The sequence below is a fragment of the Lytechinus pictus genome, chromosome 3, assembly GCF_037042905.1.
Source record: "Lytechinus pictus isolate F3 Inbred chromosome 3, Lp3.0, whole genome shotgun sequence".
In the NCBI taxonomy this organism is placed as follows: domain Eukaryota; kingdom Metazoa; phylum Echinodermata; class Echinoidea; order Temnopleuroida; family Toxopneustidae; genus Lytechinus; species Lytechinus pictus.
In genome coordinates this window covers 82,222,336-82,247,564 of record NC_087247.1, presented here as the reverse complement: position 1 = coordinate 82,247,564, position 25,229 = coordinate 82,222,336, and the positions used below count along the sequence as shown (strand labels likewise).

Sequence of the window (25,229 nt, the reverse complement as noted above, 5' to 3'; positions counted from 1 at the left end):
TTCTCTCAAATGGAAGACAGACCATCACAGCAAGTATAAACTCCATTCTTCTACAAACCACTGATACAGAGGAACTCATAAAGCCAACTTATGAGTGCTCAAAACTAGAAGTGAAGAATATTAATTATCAACTGAAAAAGACAAACCCAATCTGCCAATTATGTAGCTGGATCTGGAAGTTTGGTCTTGGAACTGTTTTTCTTAATTCTGCACGTTTTTAATACTCAACTGCTGGGTATTGAGAAGATAAATTTTTTTTGACATTATTTCATTTCTTCAGTGAGAACGATATTCGGATATCAATTAGTTAAGGCAAGACAAGTACTTGTTTAAAAGAGCAATCTTATCTTTCCTTTGTATATACATGTACATGTAAATAATGAGAGATTGACAATACAGTGCCTTCACTGGCCTCTATTAAAGGGCTCAGATATTTCGATCTACGCTCAAGAGCACTATGGCATACTCGGGAGTAACTACCCCTCAAATGAAGCTAAGAAGACATGGGACAAAACATCTTTAGCTACCAGTTTGAAGTCAGTAAGAGATGAGAACTTGGAGAAAAGTGCCCTAAAGCCCCAGAATAACCATAAACCTGGAAGTCTCTCTGAAACACCAGGCTTAACTAGCTCCCAATCATCCAGCAAGAAACTTACCCGACCTCTCAGCCAAGTTGGTAAAAGGGGAAGACCAAGTAAACCAAAAGCACAAACAATGCCAAAAAAGGAAATTCTTGAGAATGGGAAACAGGAGTGCTTAGGAAAAAGACAGATCCTAGAAAACGAAAGAGACAGTACACGAGATAAGAGTGAATAAAAAATTTCGACAAAAGAAACCAAAATCTCTACACAACCTACTCCGAATACTGGAAAGGAACTAAGACTCACATGTAATGGATGTCAAGATAAACAAGCAGAGGTGCTGATAGAATGTGAGCTTTGCAACAGGTGGCTGTGCCCTAAATGTGCATCCCTGGATCCTAAAGTTGTTTCTGGCATCGGTAAATGGAGCACTATCCATTTTTTCTGTGTGCCATGTAACATTGAAACAAAGCTCAAAACAAAACCTGAATGCCCAGTATGTTCCTATGCTAGAGTGGAAGGAAACACACCAGAATTATCTGATAACACTATCCAGGGACTAACAGAGCTGATATCAGACCTAGAAAAAGGAATGAAAGAGTAGAAAAAAGATACTGAAGATATCAAATGTAAGCTTACCAATTCCATTACAAATGTGACTTATGGCATGACATCACCAAAGGGTCCTAGAGAGCAGGTGGCAACATATAGTCAAATCGCACAGAAGGCAGTCAAGATAATCAAAGAGTCTCCATCTCAACACTATGATAGGCCAAGAGGTACATGTACATCTGCTGGAAGTGAAAACTATGATAATACACAAAACAGCTTCTCGGATGCTATAATTGAAAATAGTGCAATCCTAGAGGAGTATAGAGACAGAGAAAGAAGAAAAAACAACATCATTCTACACAATGTGCCAGAAAGTAGGAGGGACAACAGTACTCTCCGTCAAAAGGATGATAGTCTTTTTGTTCAGCAACTGATAGATGATGCACTAATGATTGAAAATGTGAATGTAAAGAATGCCACAAGACTAGGACACAAACAGCAAGACGTTGCAAGACCTCGGGTGTTGCTTGTCAAACTAGATGTACCAAAAGAAGTGATATTATCACAAACAAAAAAACTGAGAAGACATGCTGACTACAATGGAATATATATCGACCCTGATCGGACCCCAGTTGAAAGAGAGGCTCACCGAAGCTTGCGCAAAGAGTTAAAGGATAGACGAAATATGGGGGAAGACTGTGTGATTAGGAAGGGGAAAGTAACAAAACGCTCCCCAGTATCAACTTGGAGAGAGAGCCCTAAAAGACAAAGGATGTCCCCTCTTGCAGATGAAGTGAACAGAGAGGAAAAAATAAGCCACTCTAGGGCAACTGCGAGAACAAAAACTAGTGGCCATGTTGAACCAGAGAGTCTAGAATTGAGACATGCTGGAAACACAAGGAATGATGATGTAAAAATGAATTCAGAACTGCAGGAAGAGCGGCCAGCAAATATACTCCATGCTGATGGGATGCAAGATATCAATTTGACCCAAAACACTGAAAATGTACCAGGAACAGAAGTGCCGAGTGACGTAGCAAAAACACAAATTGATACAAAGTCAAAAGTACCCAGGACTGAAGTGATAAATAATGATGAAAGGAAGCAAGATTGTATTGGAGCTCATCCTCCTAACATGAGGTATCGAGCAGATGAAATAGATCAAAATGAGGGACTGGACATGTCAAATGGAGGAAAGTTCCTTTGTGCTGATAGGATGCAAGAAGTGATTGAAACATTGAATAAAACAGAAAAGATGAAGGCTAAGGAATGGATTACCAGAGAGACCCAAAGGATGCAAGATACACAGAAAGAGGATGAAACTGGGAAAGGTGCAGAAAATATGGGTATCACAGAAACGAAAGAAAATGATACAGCGACAAAAGATAGAAGTGTCACAATAAATTCCCAATGCACAGAAAAGCTCCACGGTGAGGATAAATCCCATGTTACCAAATATCAAAATAATGAGGAGGTTGATGCTAGCCCTGTGATTCTTGATGAACAAGTGGTGCAAAGTACCGATGAGACAGGCGAAGCCATAGAGAGACCAGCTGTCGAAAAAAGGAATAGTGCAATAACCCATCCTGGAGTGAGAGCAGGCGACATATTTAGGGGAAAGAAACTATCTTCACTCTGACTAGAGCAAAGAGTACTAGAGAACAAAAGAATGCAACTCTGTGAAAAAACATGTGCTGAATATAAAGTCTTAAATGAAACTAAAGAGGAGATATCACAGGTTGCATTAATGGGAAAGGATTTTGACCCTAACAATGAGGATGGAAATGAAGAAAGACAAGAAGCTTGTAAGAACACAAAGCATGATGGAAATAACATGTGCTGCACAAAAGATGTCAGAGGTCGATGTGTGAACCAAATGGAAGAAACATATTCATTTGTGAACTTGCCATACATGGCTAGCTGTAGCTGCTCTACTTTAAATGAATACAGAGACACAGATGATTTACACATTATGAACAATGATATGGAAGGAAGTGTTCAGCTTAATCTGTCTCCCTCTTCAAATAATGCACTACTCAACAAGGCTACAGACACTGGCAATCTACATGTACAAGAAGGAAACCATCTTCCTAATAATGTTCGCAATACAACTGAGGAGGAAAGTTCTTGTAGAGATGCCGACAATACAAGTCAAAGGAGGGACACTCTCTCTCTGTTTGAAAGTGACATTGAGAGTGACACTGACAGTGATGATCTGGACAGTAGTGAAAAAGAGGATACCACAAGCAGTGAGGATTCCAACGATGATCAAGGGCAGGATGATGGACAGGATAGTGTAAATTTATCCATGCCTTCAAGAAAATCCAATAATAAGAAGATAAAAGTCTTCTATACAAACTGTGACTCACTCCTAAACAAACGAAATGAGATGCTTCTCCTTCTACAAACACAGAACATTGATGTTGTTCTATTAACAGAGATCTTCCCTAAAAACTATCACAACCCTCTGACACATGGAGATCTAATGCTACAGGTGTATGATATGCACTGCAACTTGGAGGATGGGCATAGAGGAGTTGCTATATATGTTGCTAATGATCTCTGTCATCTCATCAATGAATGTGATCTACAGTTCAATTTTCAAGAGTCTGTATGGATCTGGATGAGCCTTAGAGGATATGAGAAACTACTGATAGGATGTATGTACAGAAGCCCATCAGTAGACAACCATAAGGAACTGAAAGATGCCTTCACACAAGTCACCTCTGTCAACCCCTCACATGTCCTCATAGCTGGCGACTTCAATTATCCTAACATTGATTGGGATCTTGGAAGGGCAAGGTCACATGCTGAACAAGAATTTATAGAAACTGTTGCTGATTGTTTTCTTTACCAGCATATCGGTGAACATACCAGATATAGAGAAGGACAACATCCCAGCACACTAGATCTTGTATTCACCAATGAGGAAGGCATGATTAACCATGTTGACTATGTGCCTGGTATTGGAAGAAGTGACCATATTGGAATCCTCTTTGATCTAACAGTGTACAGTCCCCAGGTCCTTAACTCCACTCCTCATTACCAATTTCACAGAGCACAGTATGAAGAGATGTGTGAAGAACTTGACCAAAACAATTGGGACTCTGCTTTGGATGGTAAAACTGTTGATGATGCATGGAAGTACTTTTGTGATATCCTGAGAGACAAAATGCAAAAATTCATACCTCTGTCTAAACCAAAACACCGTCGTAAGAAGCAGAGATGGATGACTAAAGAGGCGCTTCAGAAACAGAACCAGAAACATCGTGCATGGAAGGAAGCACAGAAAACCAATCACCCTGTTGACATCATGAGGGCAAAAAGATTGGCGAAAGAGTTGAGAATTACCACCAAGAAATTATGCAGAAACTATGAGAAAGATATAGCTCTCAATGTGAAGTCCAACCCCAAAGCATTTTGGAGGTACAGTATGCCCATAGCAAGCTCAATACATCCTGTAGATTAGGGGAAATCAGAGGGCCAGACGGAACCCCTATATCTTCAGATAAAGGAAAAGCAGATGCTTTGAATGAGTTTTTTGCAACCACCTTCACTGATGAGGATAAGACATCCATCCCTTCACTTGCATCAAAGTATTCAGGAATGCCATTAACTTCCATCTCCATCTCGGAAGATGACGTCTATAAGAAACTAGTGAGTTTGTCAAAATATAAGAGTGCAGGACCAGATGGCATCCACCCATGTGTTTTGAAGGCAACTGCTGTTTCTATTGCAAAGCCCCTTGCCTTGATCTACAATGCATCACTAAAAGAGGGCAAACTACAATGTACCAAGTGTCTGGAAGGTCAGTCATGTAGTACCTGTGCACAAAAAAGGCAGCAAGGTGGATGTTCGAAATTACAGACCAATCAGTTTGACACCTGTACCTTGCAAAATCCTAGAATCACTAATTCGGGATGAAATAGTTGGCCACCTTATAGAAAATGATCTTCTGTGTGATGAACAGCATGGCTTTGTTCCTGGACGCTCATGTGTGACACAGCTCTTGACGGTTATGGAGGAATGGACAGTGATGCTGGATGTAGGAAGTCCTATCGATGTAATCTACCTGGATTTCCAAAAAGCTTTTGATAGTGTCCCTCATCTGCGCCTCCTCTCCAAACTTGAGGCTTATGGTATAGGTGGCGAAATCAAAGCCTGGATAACGGACTTTCTCCGAGGAAGACAGCAGAGAGTTAAAGTCAATAATGAATTATCTGACTGGACAAGGGTTAGGAGCGGAGTGCCGCAAGGCAGTATCCTCGGCCCAGCAATGTTTGTACTCAGCATCAATGATCTACCAGACGGCCTTCAGGGGAAAGTCAAGATATATGCCGATGACACTAAACTATATGGCAAAGCCTCTACTAATCAAGACCTCTGTGCTATTCAGGCTGACCTTGATGCACTAGTTGACTGGAGTAATAGATGGCAATTGCACTTTAACTCCCAAAAGTGTAAAGTACTACACATAGGCCCTGGAAATGTCAAACACTCCTACTCACTCGGAGAAGACGTTCTTGAGCATACCGCAGTGGAGAGAGACCTTGGCATACTGGTTGACGAAGATCTCAAATTCCATAACCATGTTGCATATGTTGTCAAAAAAGCGAATGGGATACTTTCATGCATTCGCCGCAGTTTTGAATGTAGAGACAAATCTACAATCCCAAAACTGTACAAAGGACTTGTCAGGCCGATCATCGACTATGGCAACTCTATATGGTATCCTAGATTTAAGAGTGACAGTAAAGCCATTGAGAAGGTACAGAAGAGAGCAACAAAAATGATCTATTCCATCAGAAACTGCACATACACAGAGAGATTAAAAGCACTCAATCTTCCTTCTCTTGAGTACCGCAGAAGACGAGGAGATATGATACAGGTGTTCAAAATAATCCATGGATTTGAACGCATTCCAGGTGATACTTTCTTTGTGTATGCAACAGGCAACACAAGAGGGCATAGTCTGAAGCTCTCAAAACCCAGATGCTTGACGAAGATCAGACAAGATGTTTTCAGCCAGCGTATCATAAACGACTGGAATTCGCTGCCCGAAGAGGTAGTCACTGCTCAGACGGTGAACAGTTTCAAAATAAGGCTAGACAAGGTGTGGGCAGACCAGCGGTACTGCTCACCCTATGATGCATAAACCACACTAATATTGAGGACGGTGCAGATTTCCAAGCTAGACTGCTATGAAGATACCTAACTAACGAGAAGGATGAAGGACTTGAACTGGAAGCACGACTGCTGGGATCATCAGCATTCTTCCAGAATCTCGGGTAAAGGTAAATGAATAACGCTGAAAACTTCATCAAAATCGGATGTAAAATAAGAAAATTATGACATTTTAAAGTTTCGCTTATTTTTCACAAAACAGTTCTATGCTCAACTCAGTGATATGCAAATGAGAGAGTCGATGATGTCACTCACTCACTATCTCTTTTGTTTTTAATTGTTTGAATTATACAATATTTCAATTTTTACAAATTTGACAATTAGGACCTCCTTTCCTGAAACACAAAACGTTAAAATGATGGAATTCCACGCGTTCTGGGGGGAATGAAACATTGTCATGTTTCACATGACAATGACAAGAAAATCAAAATATTTCATGTTTCATATAATAAAATAAAATACAAAAGAAATAGTGAGTGGGTGATGTCATTGATCCCCTCATTTGCATACCGAACAAGATGTGCATGAAACTGTTTTATGAAATTAAGCAATACTTTAAAATATAATAACTTTCTTAGTTTGAAAAAACAATGAAAAACAAAAGATGAAAAAGCAAGGAAATACATAAGAAATTCCAAAAACAAAGAAATACATAAGGAAACAAGTGGAGCGCCTCTGGCAGTCTCACCTGCATCATGCGATTCAATATAGCAGCAGTGCTGACTTTGAAAACTACTACAAAATAATTATTCACAAAAAACACAATTCATATAGTGATACAATACTACGTTCATTGACAATAAATGACATTTGACCTTGATCATGCGACCTAAGACTTGTCAGTGATACTTGATTACCCCTATATCCACATTTCATAAACTATAGGCTACATGTATCTACATGTATAAACTTTGAAAGTTATGAGAGCAATCTAATAATGACCTTGGTCATGTGACTTGAAATTCGCACAGGATGTTAAGTGATACTTGATTATCCAAGTTTTATGAACTAGACCGATACACTTAGAGAGTTATGATGGTAATTCAACAAACACCCCCAACATGGCCAGAGTTCATTGTCCTTAAATGACCTTTGACCTTGGTCATGTGACCTGAAACTCCCACAAGATGTCCAGTGATACTTGATTACTCCTATGTCCAAGTTTACTGAACTAGACCAATAAACTTTCAAAGTTATGATGGTAATTCAACAAATACCCCAACTTGGCCAAAGTTCATTGACCTTAAATGACCCTTGACCTTGATCATGTGACCTGAAACTCGCAAAGGATGTTCAGTGATACTTGATTACTCTTATGTCCAAGTTTCATGAACTAGACCAATGCACTTTCAAAGTTATAATGGTAATTCACCAGATATCCCCAACTTGGCCAAAGTTGATGACATTTCAAAAAACTTAACCTTAGGTTAAGATTTTGATGTTGATTACTCCAACATGGTCTAAGTTCATTGACCCTAAATGATCTTTGACCTTGGTCATGTGACCTGAAACTCAGGCAGGATGTTCAGTAATACTTGATTAATCTTATGTCTAAGTTTCACAAACTAGGTCCATATACTTTTTAAGTTATGCTGTCATTCAAAAAACTTAACCTTCGGATAAGATTTGATGTTGACGCCGCCAACGTCAGAAAAGCGGCGCCTATAGTCTCACTCTGCTATGCAGGTGAGACAAAAATTGGCTTTTGCAATTTTGCTTTGTTGAAACCTTTGAATTAGATTACAAAGATTACATACCAGTATGCAAAAAAAAAAAAATTGAATAAATTTGAATATTTTATTCATAACAAATATGATAATTATTTTCAGAATTTTTTTATAGTAGATTGTAGTTTATGTGGTAAAGAATGTGCGTGTTAAATTTCAGCGCAATTGCGCGAACGGCAGCCGAGATCAGAAGGGGGTGCCATCATGGCCCCACCCCCCCCCCCCCCCAGTCCACAATACATCTCAAATAGCCCAGTCCTTTTAGGATTAATACTCGTGTTAATCCACAAGAATAAGAATATGATAGGGTCTTATTTTAGAAGATTTTTTAATAATTTTTTACATGTAAATGACTAGGTCTGGAATAAAGACAATGCTATAAACCTCTATTTTATTACAGGTTCTTAGTTTGAAGGATTGTTTGGTCTTAGATTTGGATTTTTTAATTATTATTATTAGCGTTATTTTTGAAAAAAATGATTGGGTTGAAAGAATACGCTATATTTCCATGTTATTCAATATTGATAAAATTATGGGGTCTTTATAATTTTTGGGTATTTTATTTATCATTTTGAAATAACTGGGTTTGGAGGAAAGACTATGCTATATTTTCATGATAGTCAACCTTACCAAGAGTGTAGGGTCTTTGTTTTGTTTTTAATGATTTTTCATCTTAAAATAACTGGGTCTGGAGGAAAAACTATGCTTTATTTCCATGTTTTTCATCATTAATAAGATTGTGTGGACTTTTTGGAAGATTTGTTAAATTTTTTAGATAACCTGGTAAGGAGAAAAGTCTTGCGCTACATGAATGCATTACTACAGGGTTTTTGTCAAATTCATCAAAAATATCCCTTCAAATTTATCACTGTACATGTACATTTGTGGGTAAAGTCATTATTACATGTACATTACATTTGTGGGTTATCAAAAATTATTACATTTGTTAGTAAAGTGCATTATTACATTTGTGGGTAGTGTTATTACATTTGTGGGTAAAGTCTTGTTACATTTGTGGGCATTATTACATTTGTGGGAGTTATTATATTTGTGGGTGTTAAAGGGGGTTACCCTTGTAATTTCATCTCTTTTCTCCCCCACTTTCCTGACCCCATGCAAGTCTGGCACAATACGAATAAAGAATGCCCTCCTGTGGTGATCATTACAGTAGGATGTTGATCACCACAGTTTTTAAGACCATCATTACAAAAATATATTCTCATATATTAGCACTGCAAAACATGAAGGTGCAAAGATATTCATGAATGAAATATTCCATGAATAAACTAATAGGGTATACAAATCATAAAAATAAATGGATTACAGAATACTTACAGGTGTACCATAAATTTATTTCCAGAGTTAGAATATGACTATACAATCATTCCATTATGGAGTATGAATAACAAGGCAAAAAAGATTTTGTGTCTCGCCCACTTATGAAAATAACCAGAAATATCATGATTAGCGAGGGCACGCAACAGAATTGTATCAAAACTTCATTGTGAAATGACTGGGATGGAATAACACTTGTCATAAGAGCCTTGCTCATAAAATTTAATGTTGACCTGAAAATGACCTTTGAGGCTTTGACCTTACCATGTGACCTCTGACTGCAGCATAACATGCAGGTCGCCTAGGTAAATCTACCATCCAAGTTTTGTTGAAAAGTGACTTACAGCTGCAGAGTTAGGTGTCATAAGAGAGTCTTGCATGTAAACTTTAAGGTTGACCTGCAAATGACCTTTGACCTTACCATGTGATCTCCGACTGCAGCCTAACATGCAGGTCCCCCAAGTCAATCTACCATCCAAGTTTGGTTGAAAAGCGACTTACGGTTGCGGAGTTAGGTGTCATAAGAGAGTATTGCATGTAAACTTTAACGTTTACCTGAAAATGACCTTTGACCTTATCATGTGACTTCCGACTGCAGGATAACATGCAGGTCCCCCAAGTCTATCTACCATCCAAGTTTGGTTGAAAAGCAACTTACGGTTGCGGAGTTGGGTGTCATAATAGAGTCTTGCGTGTAAACTTTAACGTTGACCTGAAAATGACCTTTGACCTTACCATGTGACCTCCGACTGCAGCATAATATGCAGGTCCCCCAAGTCCATCTACCATCCAAGTTTGGTTGAAAAGTGACTTACGGTTGCAGAGTTAGGTGTCATAAGAGAGTCTTGCATGTAAACTTTAACGTTGACCTGCATGTAAACTTTAATGTTGACCTGAAAATGACCTTTGACCTTACCATGTGACCTCCGACTGCAGCATAACATGCAGGTCCCCCAAGTCCATCTACCATCCAAGTTTGGTTGAAAAGCGACTTACGGTTGTGGAGTAATGTGTCATTAGGTTTGTTACGGACAGACGACGGACGACATTTGGATCCCGAAGTCTCGCCTTCACCTCTGGTGGGCGAGACAAACATATGCATCTATCAACAATTCAGGGACTTACTACTTTTATCCAGAGAGAGAATGTGACTAAACAAGTCCGTGAATGGAAATTGAGCTAACAGCTCCACAAGATCAGCTTCATTGAGCAGTAGATTATGAGATGATTCTTCCTGTAATAAATTAAGAAGATTTCAACAAAATCATCTAAAAACTGTAGCCGAAACAAGATGTAAATACACAAACTGGCTAAACGGTTTACAAAATTGTACCAAACAATTTCCCTAAAAAATAAGATACTTCGCATGCAAAGAAAAATACTCTCATATTATACTTGCTTATACAGTGCTTAATATATTAGAAGTCTCAAAGTGCTCTACAGTAACGTAGCACAATTACCCTGGGCAGCTGCAACACATGCTGCAATGTACACATTCATCTAACCTGGGTAGAGTGCAGCACAATATGGGAAGATTTCTAACTAAAGGAAAACAGGCAATGACTTGGAATTGATCCCACGTCCCAAAGATGAGAGTCATAACCACAAGACCAAGATGCACCACACATTATTTCACGTGCATATGTTTGATACCTAGATTTTCTACACAAGTGAATGTTCTGTTCATTTTTATCATAAAAGTTAAACCAAAATAATATACTGAGACTATCACAAACTAGATTAATTCTTGAGTGCACACAGACAAAATTTATCCTTCCAACATTACCAGACCAAGAATGTATTACCTATTTGACCTCTAAAATGTTAAAATAATGACCTCTTTTATCTTTGACCAGTTGACCAGAAAATCAGATTATCATCATTAGAATATGCAACTTAGAGGAGTTTGAAGTTGATCCCTCTTCAGTTATTTTAAGAATTTTCAGGTATATGACCTCTGTGACCTTTGACTTTGTGACCAAACAACTATTCAAATTAACATTCCTGCCACATAAATACACAACACAAGCCCTGTTTGGAGTTCGTCCATCTAACAGTCTTTCACTCAATGCAAAAACAAGATATTTTAACATAATTAATGACCCCTTTGATCATTGGCCTTATGACCAAAAATCTAATTAGATCATTAACACTCTCATACGTATACATGAGCCAAAATTCAAATTGAACCCTTTCATGATTGTTTAGTAACAGAAGAATGACACATTTAATGTATGTAATGACCTCTGAGACCCTTGACCTCATGACCCCAAAAACTGTTTAGATCATCCTCAGTCCTACACGCGGCTTGGTCCAGGTTTGAAGTTGATATGACAAACAGTTGCATCATTATCACAAGAATAACAGACAACAGGACAAGCCAAATATCTAATACATGTACCTCCTACATGTGTATGGTGGGCGGACGCATAAAAATTGTTCAGTTTCTCTTTTGCAAAATCAATTGATTTGCCTGATGGACTGAGTGTGATCTGCAGCATCCTATTTTTGTAAAAGCAATACAATGTACATGTATTTCCACTTTAATGTAAAAAAAAAGAGAAATCTTGAGAAATGAGTTTTGATCGATAAACAATGTGTCTTCTGCCTTTGGTAGGTAGGGGATAATGTACATGTAGCAATTGTATCATCTTGTATTACTTACATCTTCTGATTCTAGATCTTCATCAACCAATGTCCAATTGATGGTTGCATCACTGATATTAGAGGAGAATGGGTTGTTTGATACAACCTTCATCTTAGCCAAGAACTCATCCCGGTATCTATAACATCAAGAAATAATTAGATTTCAGCAGACTTATTCAACTTTCAATGAGGAATAAACAGATGCAGGAAACACTTTAAGAAATTACAATTTAGGCATATTTTACAATTTTCAATGTAACTACTTAATTAGCATTACCATAGCACACAAATTCAGCTTACATGTACATGTATTTAAAGGTCTGTATGTTACTGAGTGAACAGGCTGGAATTCATTGCTTAATCTTAGTCCCAACAAGATCTCATGGATTGACAATTTAAACTAGAAATTTGACGTGTCCAAAGGACACAGATGCCCCTGCTTAACGCAATCAGAAATTCATTCAATATGATTGAACCTAATATCGTGCAGAAACCTACACACACCGATAATTTTGTTAATCTGTTGATTATTCCCTAAATTACTATTCAGAAACCAACTTGCACATACAATGAGCTGTGACCTTTGACCTGCAGACTCCAAATTCGAACTTAGCGCCAGTAAGTTATTATGTTTGATGTGTTTTGTGTTACCTGTATGTCGCCCTCTGCAAGGGATGGCGTCTTATCGGCCCTTACAATGGCCGCGCACAGTAATTGAGGTTTGCTCTAAAGTTGGTGTAATAAAATTGTTATTACTGTAAATGGTTTCCCATCTCCTTTGTTACTTAATGTCGTAGTTATCATGCAGAAACCAACTCGCATATTTAATGAGGTGTGACCTTTGACCTGCAGACTGAATTTGAACTTAGCCTGTATTTCGGTGTCATCTACCTACATACCCAAAAAAAATTAATCAGTTGAATTTCATATGGTATCATGCGGAAACAAACTCGCATATTTAATGAGCTGTGGCCTTTGACCTGCGGACTCCGAATTCAAACTTAGCCTGTAATTTGGAGTCATCTACCTACACACCAAATTTTTTTTTAATCCATTAAATATTTTTTTGAGTTATTGCGCGGCAACCAAGTGGGGGGACGGACAGATGGACGGAAGGACAGACGGACAGGGGCAATGCTTAATGCCCCCTCTGGACTTCGCCTGCGGGGGCATAAAAAACAATTAGAGAATTTACGACTTCACCATCAATTAAAGTTCCATCATACTGCATGTTCATAAAAAGTAAATGTTACAAATTAACATTAATTTTTTTAGTTGGTACCATTTCATAGACCTTGATCCTGTGACCTGAAACTCATGCCAGATGATCAAGAATACCCTTTGGTCCAAGTTTCACAAAACAGGTCAATCAACTTTAAGATAGAAAGACATTTCGAATGTTTTGAACCTTGGTTCAGATTTCAATGTTGTTGAGAATGCCACCATCCCAAACGCCACCACCAGTAAAAGAGGTGATTGCATGTATGTCTTGGTTCTACTGTGCAGGCAATACAATAAATATCAAGGACACTGCCGTCGAGCAGTGGCAAACGCACAGAAGCGTTGTTAGCGTACCAGAACGCTAACATTAGGGACAGTCACACCTTTCACGGGCGACCACCGCTAGACGCATTGTTTTCACTAACTAAACTCACAGAAGCTTAGTCAAATTCCTTTTAATCTAACAATAAAAGGCTTAGCAGAAGCTAACAGTGGCGCTAATGTTAATACAAATCACTAACAGTGCCAAGGGCACCAATAGTGATGATGTTAGTGAATAATTTACCTCTTTAAAACTTCCTCCCTTTCTTATACCAAGTAATTTATAATATACCTCGACCAAATTAAAGGGGTATTCTGGGCCCAACAATATATGAATAAATATTGAGTAAAATTAGATGAGCAAATTGCTGAAAATTCATCAAAATCTGATAAAAAAATAACAAAATTCTTGAATATTAAAAATTAAACACTGTATTTTGCAACTGATATTATTGAGCAGCATGCGGCCATGAATATGCAATAAATGGAACGATAATGCCATATCCTCCAGCTCTTTCCCCTTTTCCTGATTTTATCGAGAATTTGAAATGAACTCGTAATTGTCTCAAATGTATGTATTTCGCCCGAGTAACAAAATGATGATCTTTGAAGAAATATTCTGTGTAGAAAAAATTTAAATAAACCTAATTTTGTATTATACAACAGACCCTCCTAGCATATTCCTGGAGACATGAATATAAATTTAACCGAAATAGGGCCTAATGCACAATTTTAAGAAACCATATTTTTTTCTACTCATTTCTTATTTTTATCAATTTGTCAGTGTTTTGTTTTTCTCACTTTACTGTTCGAACCGTATTATTTTCTTCAGCCTGGAGTACCCCTTTAGGAATAGGTATATAGCGGGGATGTTGATTCGTGCCAAGATATATCCTTTTCAAAGATTTTTCTTCCAAGATATATCATTTATTCAGATGTTTGAAGACATTTTTATGAATAGACCCTACATTAGAAAGAAGAAAAATAGCTGATGAAATTTATCGCATGATAACCATCATTGGCAAATACTCTATCATGAGCATGATGATTGAAGTCTGTGAAGAGCATTTTCAAACAAAAGAAACTGATGAAAAGTGGTAATGCATTTTTTGTACAGAATCTCCATCGTAATATCATGATAGGCAATTTTTTTTTTAAATCTTTTTAAGCTTACTCGATATTTTTTAAATCAAATTAAATACTACCTGCTGCCATTTCATGTCTAAAGTGTAATAATAATTCAATTTTGTAGGCCTACATGTATATGATAATGAATTACATTCCTTTACCCTTTCCTGAATAAGATTTTAAACTTGTAGGATGTGCAAATAATCATAACTAAATCAAAGTTAAATCTAAATTACTACCAAGACTACGCGCAAATTAGATTTTGCCTAACTCTAACCCCCTAACAAAAGCTTTCTCTGCCTTCTGTGAGGTAATTCTACCCATGTTGTTAAAAGCTGATTTGTTAATTGATAATACTATACAGATTGTGGTGTCAAGCGTTGATCTCAGATGTAAATAATGCAGCATTTTAGCCATCGCAGCGAGATTACCGGTTGTAACAGGGGCATTTTGTTAGCGCAGTGTGAGTGAAATGTTAGCTAACAGCGTTTCAGTGCGGTCGATACAGGTTAATGAGGTTAAGGTCGATACAGGTTAATGAGTATAAGTACCTTGGCACTACCTTATTATCTAAGTTAGACTGGTCAAGTAATGTTAGTGTTACACAGAAAAAATGTAATCAAAGGCTCTTTTTCCTCAGACAACTAAGGAAAATATGTGTTGATAGCACTCTCTTAGTCTTGCTTTACAAGTCAATTGTTCAGTCAATCTTAATACACAATTTAATTTGTTTCTTTGGTAATTTGACATCTGCTAACAAGAAAAGACTAGAAAGAATAAGGAAAACTGCTCAACGTATTATCGGGAAAGAATTGCCAAGTATTGACGATACATATGTTGATGGAGTCCTCCTGAAGATCATACGCATTATCAAAGACCCTACAGACCCCTTGTTTATTTATTACAACTACAATCGATCAGGAATTCATTTGTACGTCCCCCGCACTAAGCGAAGTCGATATAGATACTGATTTGTACCAGACTCAATACACATATTTAACAGTAGGGCAAGATGAGGTCAAACTGCATTGTAGGCTAATTTTTCTTAGATGGGAGGGGTTGGGGATCAGTCCCCTGGGAACAGCATATTACTTATTTATTTCATAATGTGTTCAATAACCATTTAAATATCTGTTTAGTCATAACACCATTTTGCTGTTATATATTGTCAATTATCATTTATTGTACATTGTATTTGTAGATTTGTTGGTAACCAGCGAGCACCAAATTTCAATTTAATTGGACAATAAATTCAATTCAATTTAATTCAATAAAACCAATGATGCATAGACTATCATTTTGAGCCAAAATGATACTCTCTCTTTAAGTCTGCATGACGTGTCTAAACCTGATTTACAGGGAAAAGGGGGGTAGGTGAACTATGTACGCAGGATATGTCTCCTCTGTAGAAGAAAGAAATAAAATTCACACAATCTTGATGATGTTTGGTGGTATGAGCAATCATGGAAGAGGTTTACGGTACACCATGTGTAAAGTCCTAGAGGGACTGAGATTATAGGAAAAGTGGATAGAATTGGAGGTATATCTGAAAGGCAGGAAAGGAGGTTTGAAAATAGCGAATTCTGTTTTAAATGAGTGTAGACCCTTAAAGGACTGCAAACCAGAAGGAGTAGAGTAGAGTTGTAGTAGGAGCAGGAGAGTACCAGATATATGTCATAAGAGAGTCTTTCACTTAAACTTAAACATTGTCCTAAAAATGGCCTTTGACCTTACCATGTGACCTCCGACTGCAGCATAGCACGCAGATCTTCTAAGTACATCTACAACCCAAGTTTGGTTTAAAAGTGACTTACGGTTGCAGAATTATAAGTCATATGATAGTCTTGCACATAAACTTTAACACTGACCTCAAAATGACCTTTGAACTTACCATGTGACCTCAGATTTCAGCATAACATGCAGGTCTCCTAAGTACCTCTACAACCCAAGTTTGGATGAAAATTGACTGACTGTTGCAGAGTTATGTGTCATTAGAGAGTCATGCACAAAACATTTAATGTTGACCTCAAAATGACCTTAGCCCTTACTATGTCACCTCCGACTGCAGCATAACATGCAGGTCTATTAAGTACATCTTTGACCTTACCATGTGACCTCAGACTGAATCAATACATGCAGGGGCTCGTTGCATAAAACTTTTTCCACAAAAAACTTCAACAAATTTTGATTGCCAGAGTCTTTGTTCATTTGCCAGAGTTTTTTTATGGCAAAGGTTTTATGTAACAGGTCCCAGGTCTCCTCAGTACATCTACAATTCAAGTTTGGGTGAAAAGTGACTTACGGATGCAGAGTTATGTGTCATGCATGTAAGAGTGTCTTGCACATAAACTTGAACATTGACCTCAAAATTACCTTTGAACTTACCATGTGACCTCCCACTGCACAATATCATGCAGGTGGGTGTTTCATAAAGCTTTTCATAAGTTAAGAGCGACTTTAAGAACGACTGGTGATCCTTTCTTTATGCGCAAAACCCTTGCCAATTAACGTTTTGGTGTACACCATTTACCACAAGAAAGGATCACCAGTCATTCTTAAAGTTGCTCTTAACTTACGAACAGCTTCATGAAACGGCCCCCCAGTCTCCTAGTCCTTAGTACATCTACAACTCATGTTTGGGTGAAAAGTGACTCAATGTTGCAGAGTTATGTGTCACAAGAGAGTCTGGCACGTAAACTTTAACGTTGACCTCAGCATGACCTCCAACTGCAGCATAACCTGCAGGTCTTCTAAGTACACCTACATGTACAACGAAGTTTGGGTGAAAAGTGACTTACGGTTGCAGAGGTATGTGTCATAATGTTTCTGACGAATGGATAACATTTGGATCCCTTAGTCTCTCCTTTGCTAGTGGGCAAGACAAAAAAGTACTGACCTGACAGGAGCCATAAGGGTAGCTAGCATGTTAACGAAGTGATGAAGGAGTGGGCTGTCCCAGAAATCATGTGACATTTGACCTTGAGGCGATGATGGGACATCATCCATGCTAATAAGATGGTGGTTTCCAAGTGCTTCTTGTACAGGAGCTGGCACCTGGAGAAATAGATCATGATGAGAAGTAGTAATTATAGCTGAGGTTTCTCCCATACCCACTACCCTTCCAGTTTTCATCCTCCATCCTCAACCCAACCCTCCTACTCTTCTCTTCAACTTGCTTCTGACATCTTCTCAAAAAACCCATATTAATTTAGTGCATATACCATGTCTAACTCCCTAAATCATTAACTCTTACTATGCCAAGCCCAATACCCCTCTAGTGCCAGGGACATTCGAGGGAATCCTAAATTGACCGAAACGTAAGCAGAGACTGATTTTTAAACGGTCATAACTCTTTACCCGTACGTTGTATAATCAAACCTTCTACACATGTTATGATGCATGGTTCATGGACTTTATGATCATGTTATGACCTTTCATATTTGCAATTGGAAAAATTAAGAAAAGATGAAATATTTTAAATCGTTTTTTTCAATAAGTAAAACCTAGAAAATTATGATTTCATGAACATTTCAAAGAGTAAATAACCTGAGTAATTGTAGAGATACCAAGAAATTAAGAAGATAAAATGAAAGCTCAATGTTTACCCTTTCAAATCTATTGATGAAATTGAACATACAGAAATATGGAAAATAATGCTCTTTTGAATGAAATACTATTTTGCTATTCAAGTTATTTCCTCTGAAATACGAGAGGATTCATACACACGCAATTGAAACCGACCTTTTCCAAACAAGGCAAAAGCGATTTTGTGTCTCGCCCACTTATGAAAATAAACAAAAATATCGTGATTTGCGAGGGCACGCAACAGAATTGTATCGAAACTTCATTGTGAAATGACTGGGATGGAATAACACTTGTCATAAGAGCCTTGCATGTAAACTTTAATGTTGCCCTGAAAATGACCTTTGACCTTACCATGTGACCTCCCACTGCAGCAAAACATGCAGGTTGCCTAAGAGTACATCTACCATCCAAGGTTTGTTGAAAAGTGACTTACAGTTGCGGAGTTAGATGTCATAAGAGAGTCTTGCATGTAAACTTTAACACTGACCTTAAAATGACCTTTGACCTTACCATGTGACCTCCGACTGCAGCATTACATGCAGGTCCCCCAAGTCCTTCTACCATCCAAGTTTGGTTGAAAAGCGACTTACGGTTGAAGAGTTAGGTGTCATAAGAGAGTCTTGCATGTAAGCTTTAACATTGACCTGAAAATGACCTTTGAACTTACCATGTGACCTCTGACTGCAGCATAACGTGCAGGTCCCCCAAGTCCATCTACCATCCAAGTTTTGATGAAATGCGACTTACATGTACGGTTGCGGAGTTATGTGTCATAAGAGTCTTGAATGTAAACTTGACCGGAAAATGACCTTTGACCTTAACATGTGACCTCTGACTGCAGCATAGCATGCAGGTCCCCTATGTACATCTACTATCCAAGTTTGGTTGAAAAGTGACTTAAGGTTGCGGAGTTATGTGTCATAATGTTTGTGACAGACAGACGACGGATGACATTTGGATCCATACAAGTCTCGCCTTCATCTCTAGTGGGTGAGACAAAAATACTAATGACGTGTATCACAGTGATATCATTATTAAAAATATGCATTAGATTTTGCTCCTTCTTATGATTTACTATCACTTGCAGAACATTTTTCAATTCAATTCAATTCAACTGCATCTATTCCATTTGCAATTAAAAAAAATATACATAATACAATTACAACAAATATTAACAAGCATAAGGTAAAAAAAAAATGGAATGAAAATTGCAAAATGAGAAATGAGTATGAGGATGTTCTTGGCAATGTAATGGACGAGCATGCGCCTGAAGAGACATAGATAATCACTTCTTGTCCACATGCACCTTCATATTGTGATTTCCTGCATGAAGCAAAGAGAGATCTTAATAGGAGTTGGGAGCTGCTAACTCCACCAAACTCAAAGTGTACAGGCAAGTTTTAAGAGATTAACAGGTACATGTAAGATGCAGAGCCACATTGAATAGAGTAAAAGAAATTACTATCACAGAATCGCATTTGATGATTGTAAGACTAGGTAAATCTTTCAGAAGTCTAACAAACTCTCCTCATCGGCAACTGTAAAGGATTTTCCAAGTAAAAACACTTATGATGAACAGTTTGCTCACCAGTTTGTGAAATTCTTCTCAAAAGAAGTTTAAAGATCTAAGAAATGAGTTACAAAATAACACAATAAAAACTGCAATGTGGGCTAGTGGCACCACCATAGGAATCCAGACTGGTTCTGAAAGAGCAGAAAGTTTGACTAGCAAACAGAAACCAAGAAGACATATGTGTTGTGTGCGGGAAGTTGTTCAGAGGGTGAAGAGGTGTGGCGGTTCACCGGGGAAGAATGAGGTGTGGATTGATGGCAGTAGAGCACGACTGCACCAGTGCTGAGCTGGGTGAGACAGTGGGAGGTCCTAGTCAGGCTTCAGACCACAGTGCCAGTGAACCTCAACATGCTTTACATGCAGGGTTGGAGAGAAAGGAGCCAATTGCATGGCCGCCAGCTAACAGTGACAAGTGGAAACTGATACATAGCAAGCTTGGATGAATTTTAGAGGTTGAATTATTGGGAATGTAGAGAAGATGCGGAATGTTTGAGGGGTTGTGCTACGAGTTGTGTGCAGAGGAGTTCGAAACAAGACCTGTGAGGGAGAGTGTTGAAAGCTAGGAGAAAGACACTAACAGCAAACCAGAGACAAGGAGGGAGCATTTGTTGGCTCAACTGAGGGTAGAAAAGAAGAGTCTGCGACAAAGATGGCTGATGAGGTAGAGAGAGCTAGCTTGAAGGACTTGTATGAGGATTTGAAGAAGAGGTACACGGATGTGAGAAGAGCTGAATACCTGTGCAAGAAGCGAAAGAAGAGGAGGGAGAAGCAGAGGAAGGAGTTTTATAGGAACTCACACAAGTTTGCCAAGAGGCTGTTTGGGGAAGGGGCCTCAGGTAATTTGGATTTGTCCAAGGAGGAATTAGAGAGACATTTGAGGGAGACATATTGCGATGAAAGAAGACAGGAACTGTTTGTAGAGCTGCCAGGGCTGGTTAGGCTTCAAGAGCCCGAGGTCTGTTTTGACGTGAGTGAGCCGAAGCTTTAGGAGGTTGCTGGAGTGGTGAGGAAGGCTACAGCTGGTAGTGCTGCTGGGCAGGATGGCTTGTCCTACAAGTAGTTCAAGTATTGCCCTCATGTCAAAGAAGTTCTCTGGCAGATCATCAGGGCGGAGGCAGATTGTCCCAGGTAGCTGGTGTTTGGCTGAAGGGGTTTACATCCCTAACGAAGGGTATTGGGCAGTTCAGACCCATCTTGCTTTTGAATGTGGGTGGTAAGATACTCCTTAGTGTATCTTAGCTAGGCATTTGACAGACTTTGTCATAAAGAACAAGTTTGTAGACACATCTGTCCAGAAAGCTGGGGTTCCCAGTTACCCTGTGTGCTTGGAACATGTACAGATGATCTGGGAGTCAATCCAGAGGTGCAAACGGGAAAAGAAGGATGTGGATGTTATCTGGCTGGATTTGGTGAATGCTTATGGGTCAGTACCTCAAAGCTACCTTAGCTTAGCTCTGGAGTTTTTCTCGGTGCCGAAAGTGATCCAGGAATTGGTGCAGTGCTATTATAGTCAGTTTAAGATGAGATTCACGACTCAAGCTATATATGACAGAGTGGTAGGCAGTGGAGGTTGGTATCACGATGGGATGTCTCGCTGCTGCTGTTTGTTCTGTGTATGTAGGTGTTGACCCACTGCAAGTCCTCAAAGACTGAAGGGTTGGCACTGGCTGGAGAGGTTGTTGTGCCCTCTGTCAGGGCATTCATGGATGACCCGATGATTGTGTCGGGTAATGAGTACCAGGTAAACAAGGGCCTCCGTAGACTTGAGGAGCTGGTAGGTTCAACTAGGATAAGGTTCAAGGCCAAGAAGAGTCGGTCAGTGTCATTGGGGTAGGGCAAGGTGGTTGAGAGGAGGTTTCGTATTGGAGATGAGGATATACCTCAGGGTTCTGAGAAAGGGGTGAAGATTTTGGTATGAAGATAAGTTGAATGACAGGCATCGAAGGATGCAGATCTATGACAAAGTGGAGTGGCTAAAGAAAGTGGATAGGACATTGATCCCTGGGAATATGAGCTGCTGCCACAGATCATGTAGCACGGCAGGTGTATGAGAACTCAGTTTCCATGGTTGGGATGATGCAGTAGAAGATTAATTCGTTCTACCAGAAGTGGTTAGGTGTTCCCTGAATGTTGACAGATTTGGCATTCTTATGTAGATCTGGAAAGCTAAGGCTTCCTATGGCATCAGTGGTAGAAGAGTAGAAGGCTTGGAAAGTTAGGTTGGTCATGATGTTGAGAGTCAGAGGATCAGAAAACAGCAGATTCTAGGCCACCGATCCGTACAGGGAGAAAGTGGAAGGCAGAAAAGGCTGCGGATGAAGTCATGGCAATGGCAAAGTGGAAGGAGATGCATGGTGCTGACTAAGTGGGTAGGAACGGGGTAGGGTATCGTCCTGGCATGAGAAGGTATATAGCAAGGACGGCAGGAATGGTAAGAGGGATTTGGTGGTTGAGGCGGTCAAGAAGAGGAGGAATGTAGGTTGGCAAAAGCTGCACAGCAGGGTGTGCAGGGTGCATGGACTCATTGGGAAGAGGTGGAACAGAGGAATGTCTCCTGGGACTAACTCAGGACGATGCCGTCTGGAGCCATGCGCATTAAGATCAGTTCCACCTTTGATGTCCTGCCATAGCCAGTGAATTTGAAGAGGTAGGGTTGTGTAGAGGATGACAGCTGCAGGTTTGCAGGTAAGCAAAAGGGCCGTTAAAACATGTCCTGTCAGCTGGTGGGGGTTATTGAAAGCCTATACATGGAGGCATACCATGTTTTGAAGGAGATTGGAGCTTTGGCAAGGGCAGTGGTAGAGGCAAGAAAGAAAAATGGACCCTAGAGAATGAGGGATATCGAGTTTGTCAAGAGGGGGACAATGTGTAGTAAGACTAGGCAGAGACAAGGTGTAGGTGGGTTGTTAGCTGCTCTGCACGACTGGCAGGTGCGTGTGGATGAGAAGAACAGGACTATGAAGAGGTGGTAGTGACAGCCCTGCGGTTTTAGTGGCTAGGTCAGTACAGAAAATTGTGATGGTCAAGTTGATGGTGCCAAGGGAGACAAGGATAGGATTTGAGCAGAATGGGTGGGGAGCGGAGGTACACACTGTAGAGGTTGGGTGCAGGGGATTCGCAGGAGTTTCTGTAAGAAGGTGGATCTGAGCAATGGGGTTGAGTGTTAGGGAGCAGGAGAAGTGGGTGAGGAGAATGTGGGGGGCGCCGAGCCTGGCTCGGCTTGGGTTGATCAGAAGGCATCTTCGTGCTTTCTGGACAATTCACATCTCTTAGGCGTCAACAGAGTGCTGTCCAGAGTATTTCAGCGCAGCACTGGCAAAGCAGGGGGAGGTTTTCAGTACTCAAATGGCCAAAACACCAGTGATCCCTGGCGTGCTGCTGACAACCCGCTGACATCTGCGGAATTTAAGATCTTTCTGTACCTTCTACTACCAGTGACCTTATTTTGGGATTTGAACATATGCAAACAATGCACTAAAATTTCGCCTACCAACAATACCATGCCTTCGTGGCACTGTCATGATTGGATGTGGAAATCAGATGTGCCAATTGTTGTCCTGCTGTCTACAACATTCATGTCATCTGATAGTTGCACCTGTGAGCGAACTTCAATACCCCCAATATAGCCAAAGTTCGTTGACCCTAAGTGACCTTTGACCTTGGTCATGTGAACTGAAACTCGCACATGATATTCAGGGATACATGGTTGCTCTTATGTCCAAGTTTAATGAACTAGATCCATAACCTTTTTAAGTTATGATGACAACTCTTCAAATAACCCCAACATGGCCAAAGTTTGTTGACCCTATATGACCTTTGATCTTGGTCATGTGATCTGAAACTCAGGCAGGATGTTCAGTAATACTTACCCTTATATCCAAGTTTCATGAACTAGGTCCATATACTTTCTAAGTTATGATGACATTTCAAAAATTTAACCTTGGTTAAGACTTCAATGTTGACGACGTCGCCGCCGTCGGAAAAGCGGCGCCTATAGTCTTGCTCTGCTATGCAGGCGAGACAAATAGGGCTTGTATTAGCCCTGTAGACTTCCATACATATATGATATCATGCATCTCTTAAAAGCTTACCATTTGTAGAACTTAATGTCCATCATCAAAATTTATGCTTTCCCTTTACAAGAATACTCTTCCCATTCCATAACATCACACACCTTTTCCACCTGGAACCTATTGTACTAACCTTTTTACCATATCAATTTCATGTTCATTGAAATTCTACCATTGGCTAGAAAAGGGAAATAACTTAATAATAAAAAGAGAACAATGCAATCAGAAGAAAGAGCACTGACGAATACAGCCTAAACAACGCATGCCATTGAAGTGAAATAAACAGCCTCAATATCCTACTCAGGAAAAGTGAAGAGGTGCAATTATCGGCCGATTTTGTTTTGAGTTAACCTCGAAAACACTTGAAGTTAACAAGAGGGTTTCCTGAAACTGCTGAGAAAGTGTTGCAGTAAAACTGCCATAACTTTTGTAAATGGACATGAATCTGAGAGATGTAATATTTTTAGGAAAAAAAATCACTACTTCAACTGTTTATTTCCTTAGTTTTGTCGTTTGTGGAGTAACAATACAAAAAATATGTCAAAAACTCTCCATGAAAAAAAATGAAAATAAGTAGTCGAAAAATCGTTTAAATTTCACATTTTTAGGTCTTTGGCATGAACGAAACTGAGATATGTCAGAAAGTAACTATTAAGGTAACTTTGTGTGAAAATTCAGTTCTTGTAAACACGGGATACGGAAAAGTCTCCCTGCCATTTTCAGCCCAATGAATTTGTTTTCACGCTGAGTCAGCCCACTGAAAATTATGACTTCAACACCCAACTTCAGTCCCGTATACTGAGATTTTTATTTGTTCTGAAGATGGTGAAGCAGTCACTGGCAGTGCTAGTACAGTGCAGTGAAGCTGCCATGCCGTAGCGTGCAAAATCCCTATTCATGTATTGGACAAACTTATGACAATTTTGTTTTACAGTGTAGGTATAAGTAAGTTGACAAGTGAAATGTAGCTTTTTGTAAGCTTCATTTCATCACTGATCAAGATAATCGTATGTCAATTAAGTAAAAGACAGACAAAAAAGTGAAAAAGGGAAATTTCTATGCCTACCTTGTACTTTCGTTCAGCTCTGTAGGACGGTTCAAATGCATGTGAACACTGGGACAGGACGTACCATAACAGAAAGGCTAGCGATTGATTGCAGGGTTGAGTCCCATAGCTAATTGCACCGGTTATTATCAATTCTAACATCATGTGTTATAGAGCTTTAGAAGGACTATAGAATTGGGTTCACTGGTATCAATAACTCCTTGTTATTTTTGTCAGAAACCCATTTTCATACAGTGATTT

At 39.3% G+C, this 25,229-nt stretch overlaps 1 protein-coding gene across 1 annotated transcript in view; it reads right to left on the bottom strand.

The window, feature by feature from the left end:
- LOC129257996 (ectopic P granules protein 5 homolog) overlaps nucleotides 1-25,229 on the bottom strand; it is a 110,653-nt gene that overhangs the window by 69,402 nt on the left and 16,022 nt on the right. Inside the window, exons 7-9 of the mRNA XM_064096120.1 lie at nucleotides 17,592-17,749; nucleotides 12,045-12,162; nucleotides 10,505-10,613 (exon numbers count right to left, since the gene is read on the bottom strand). Of these exons, the coding sequence (XP_063952190.1) occupies nucleotides 10,505-10,613; nucleotides 12,045-12,162; nucleotides 17,592-17,749 (385 nt within the window). The remainder of the gene's footprint in view (nucleotides 1-10,504; nucleotides 10,614-12,044; nucleotides 12,163-17,591; nucleotides 17,750-25,229) is intronic.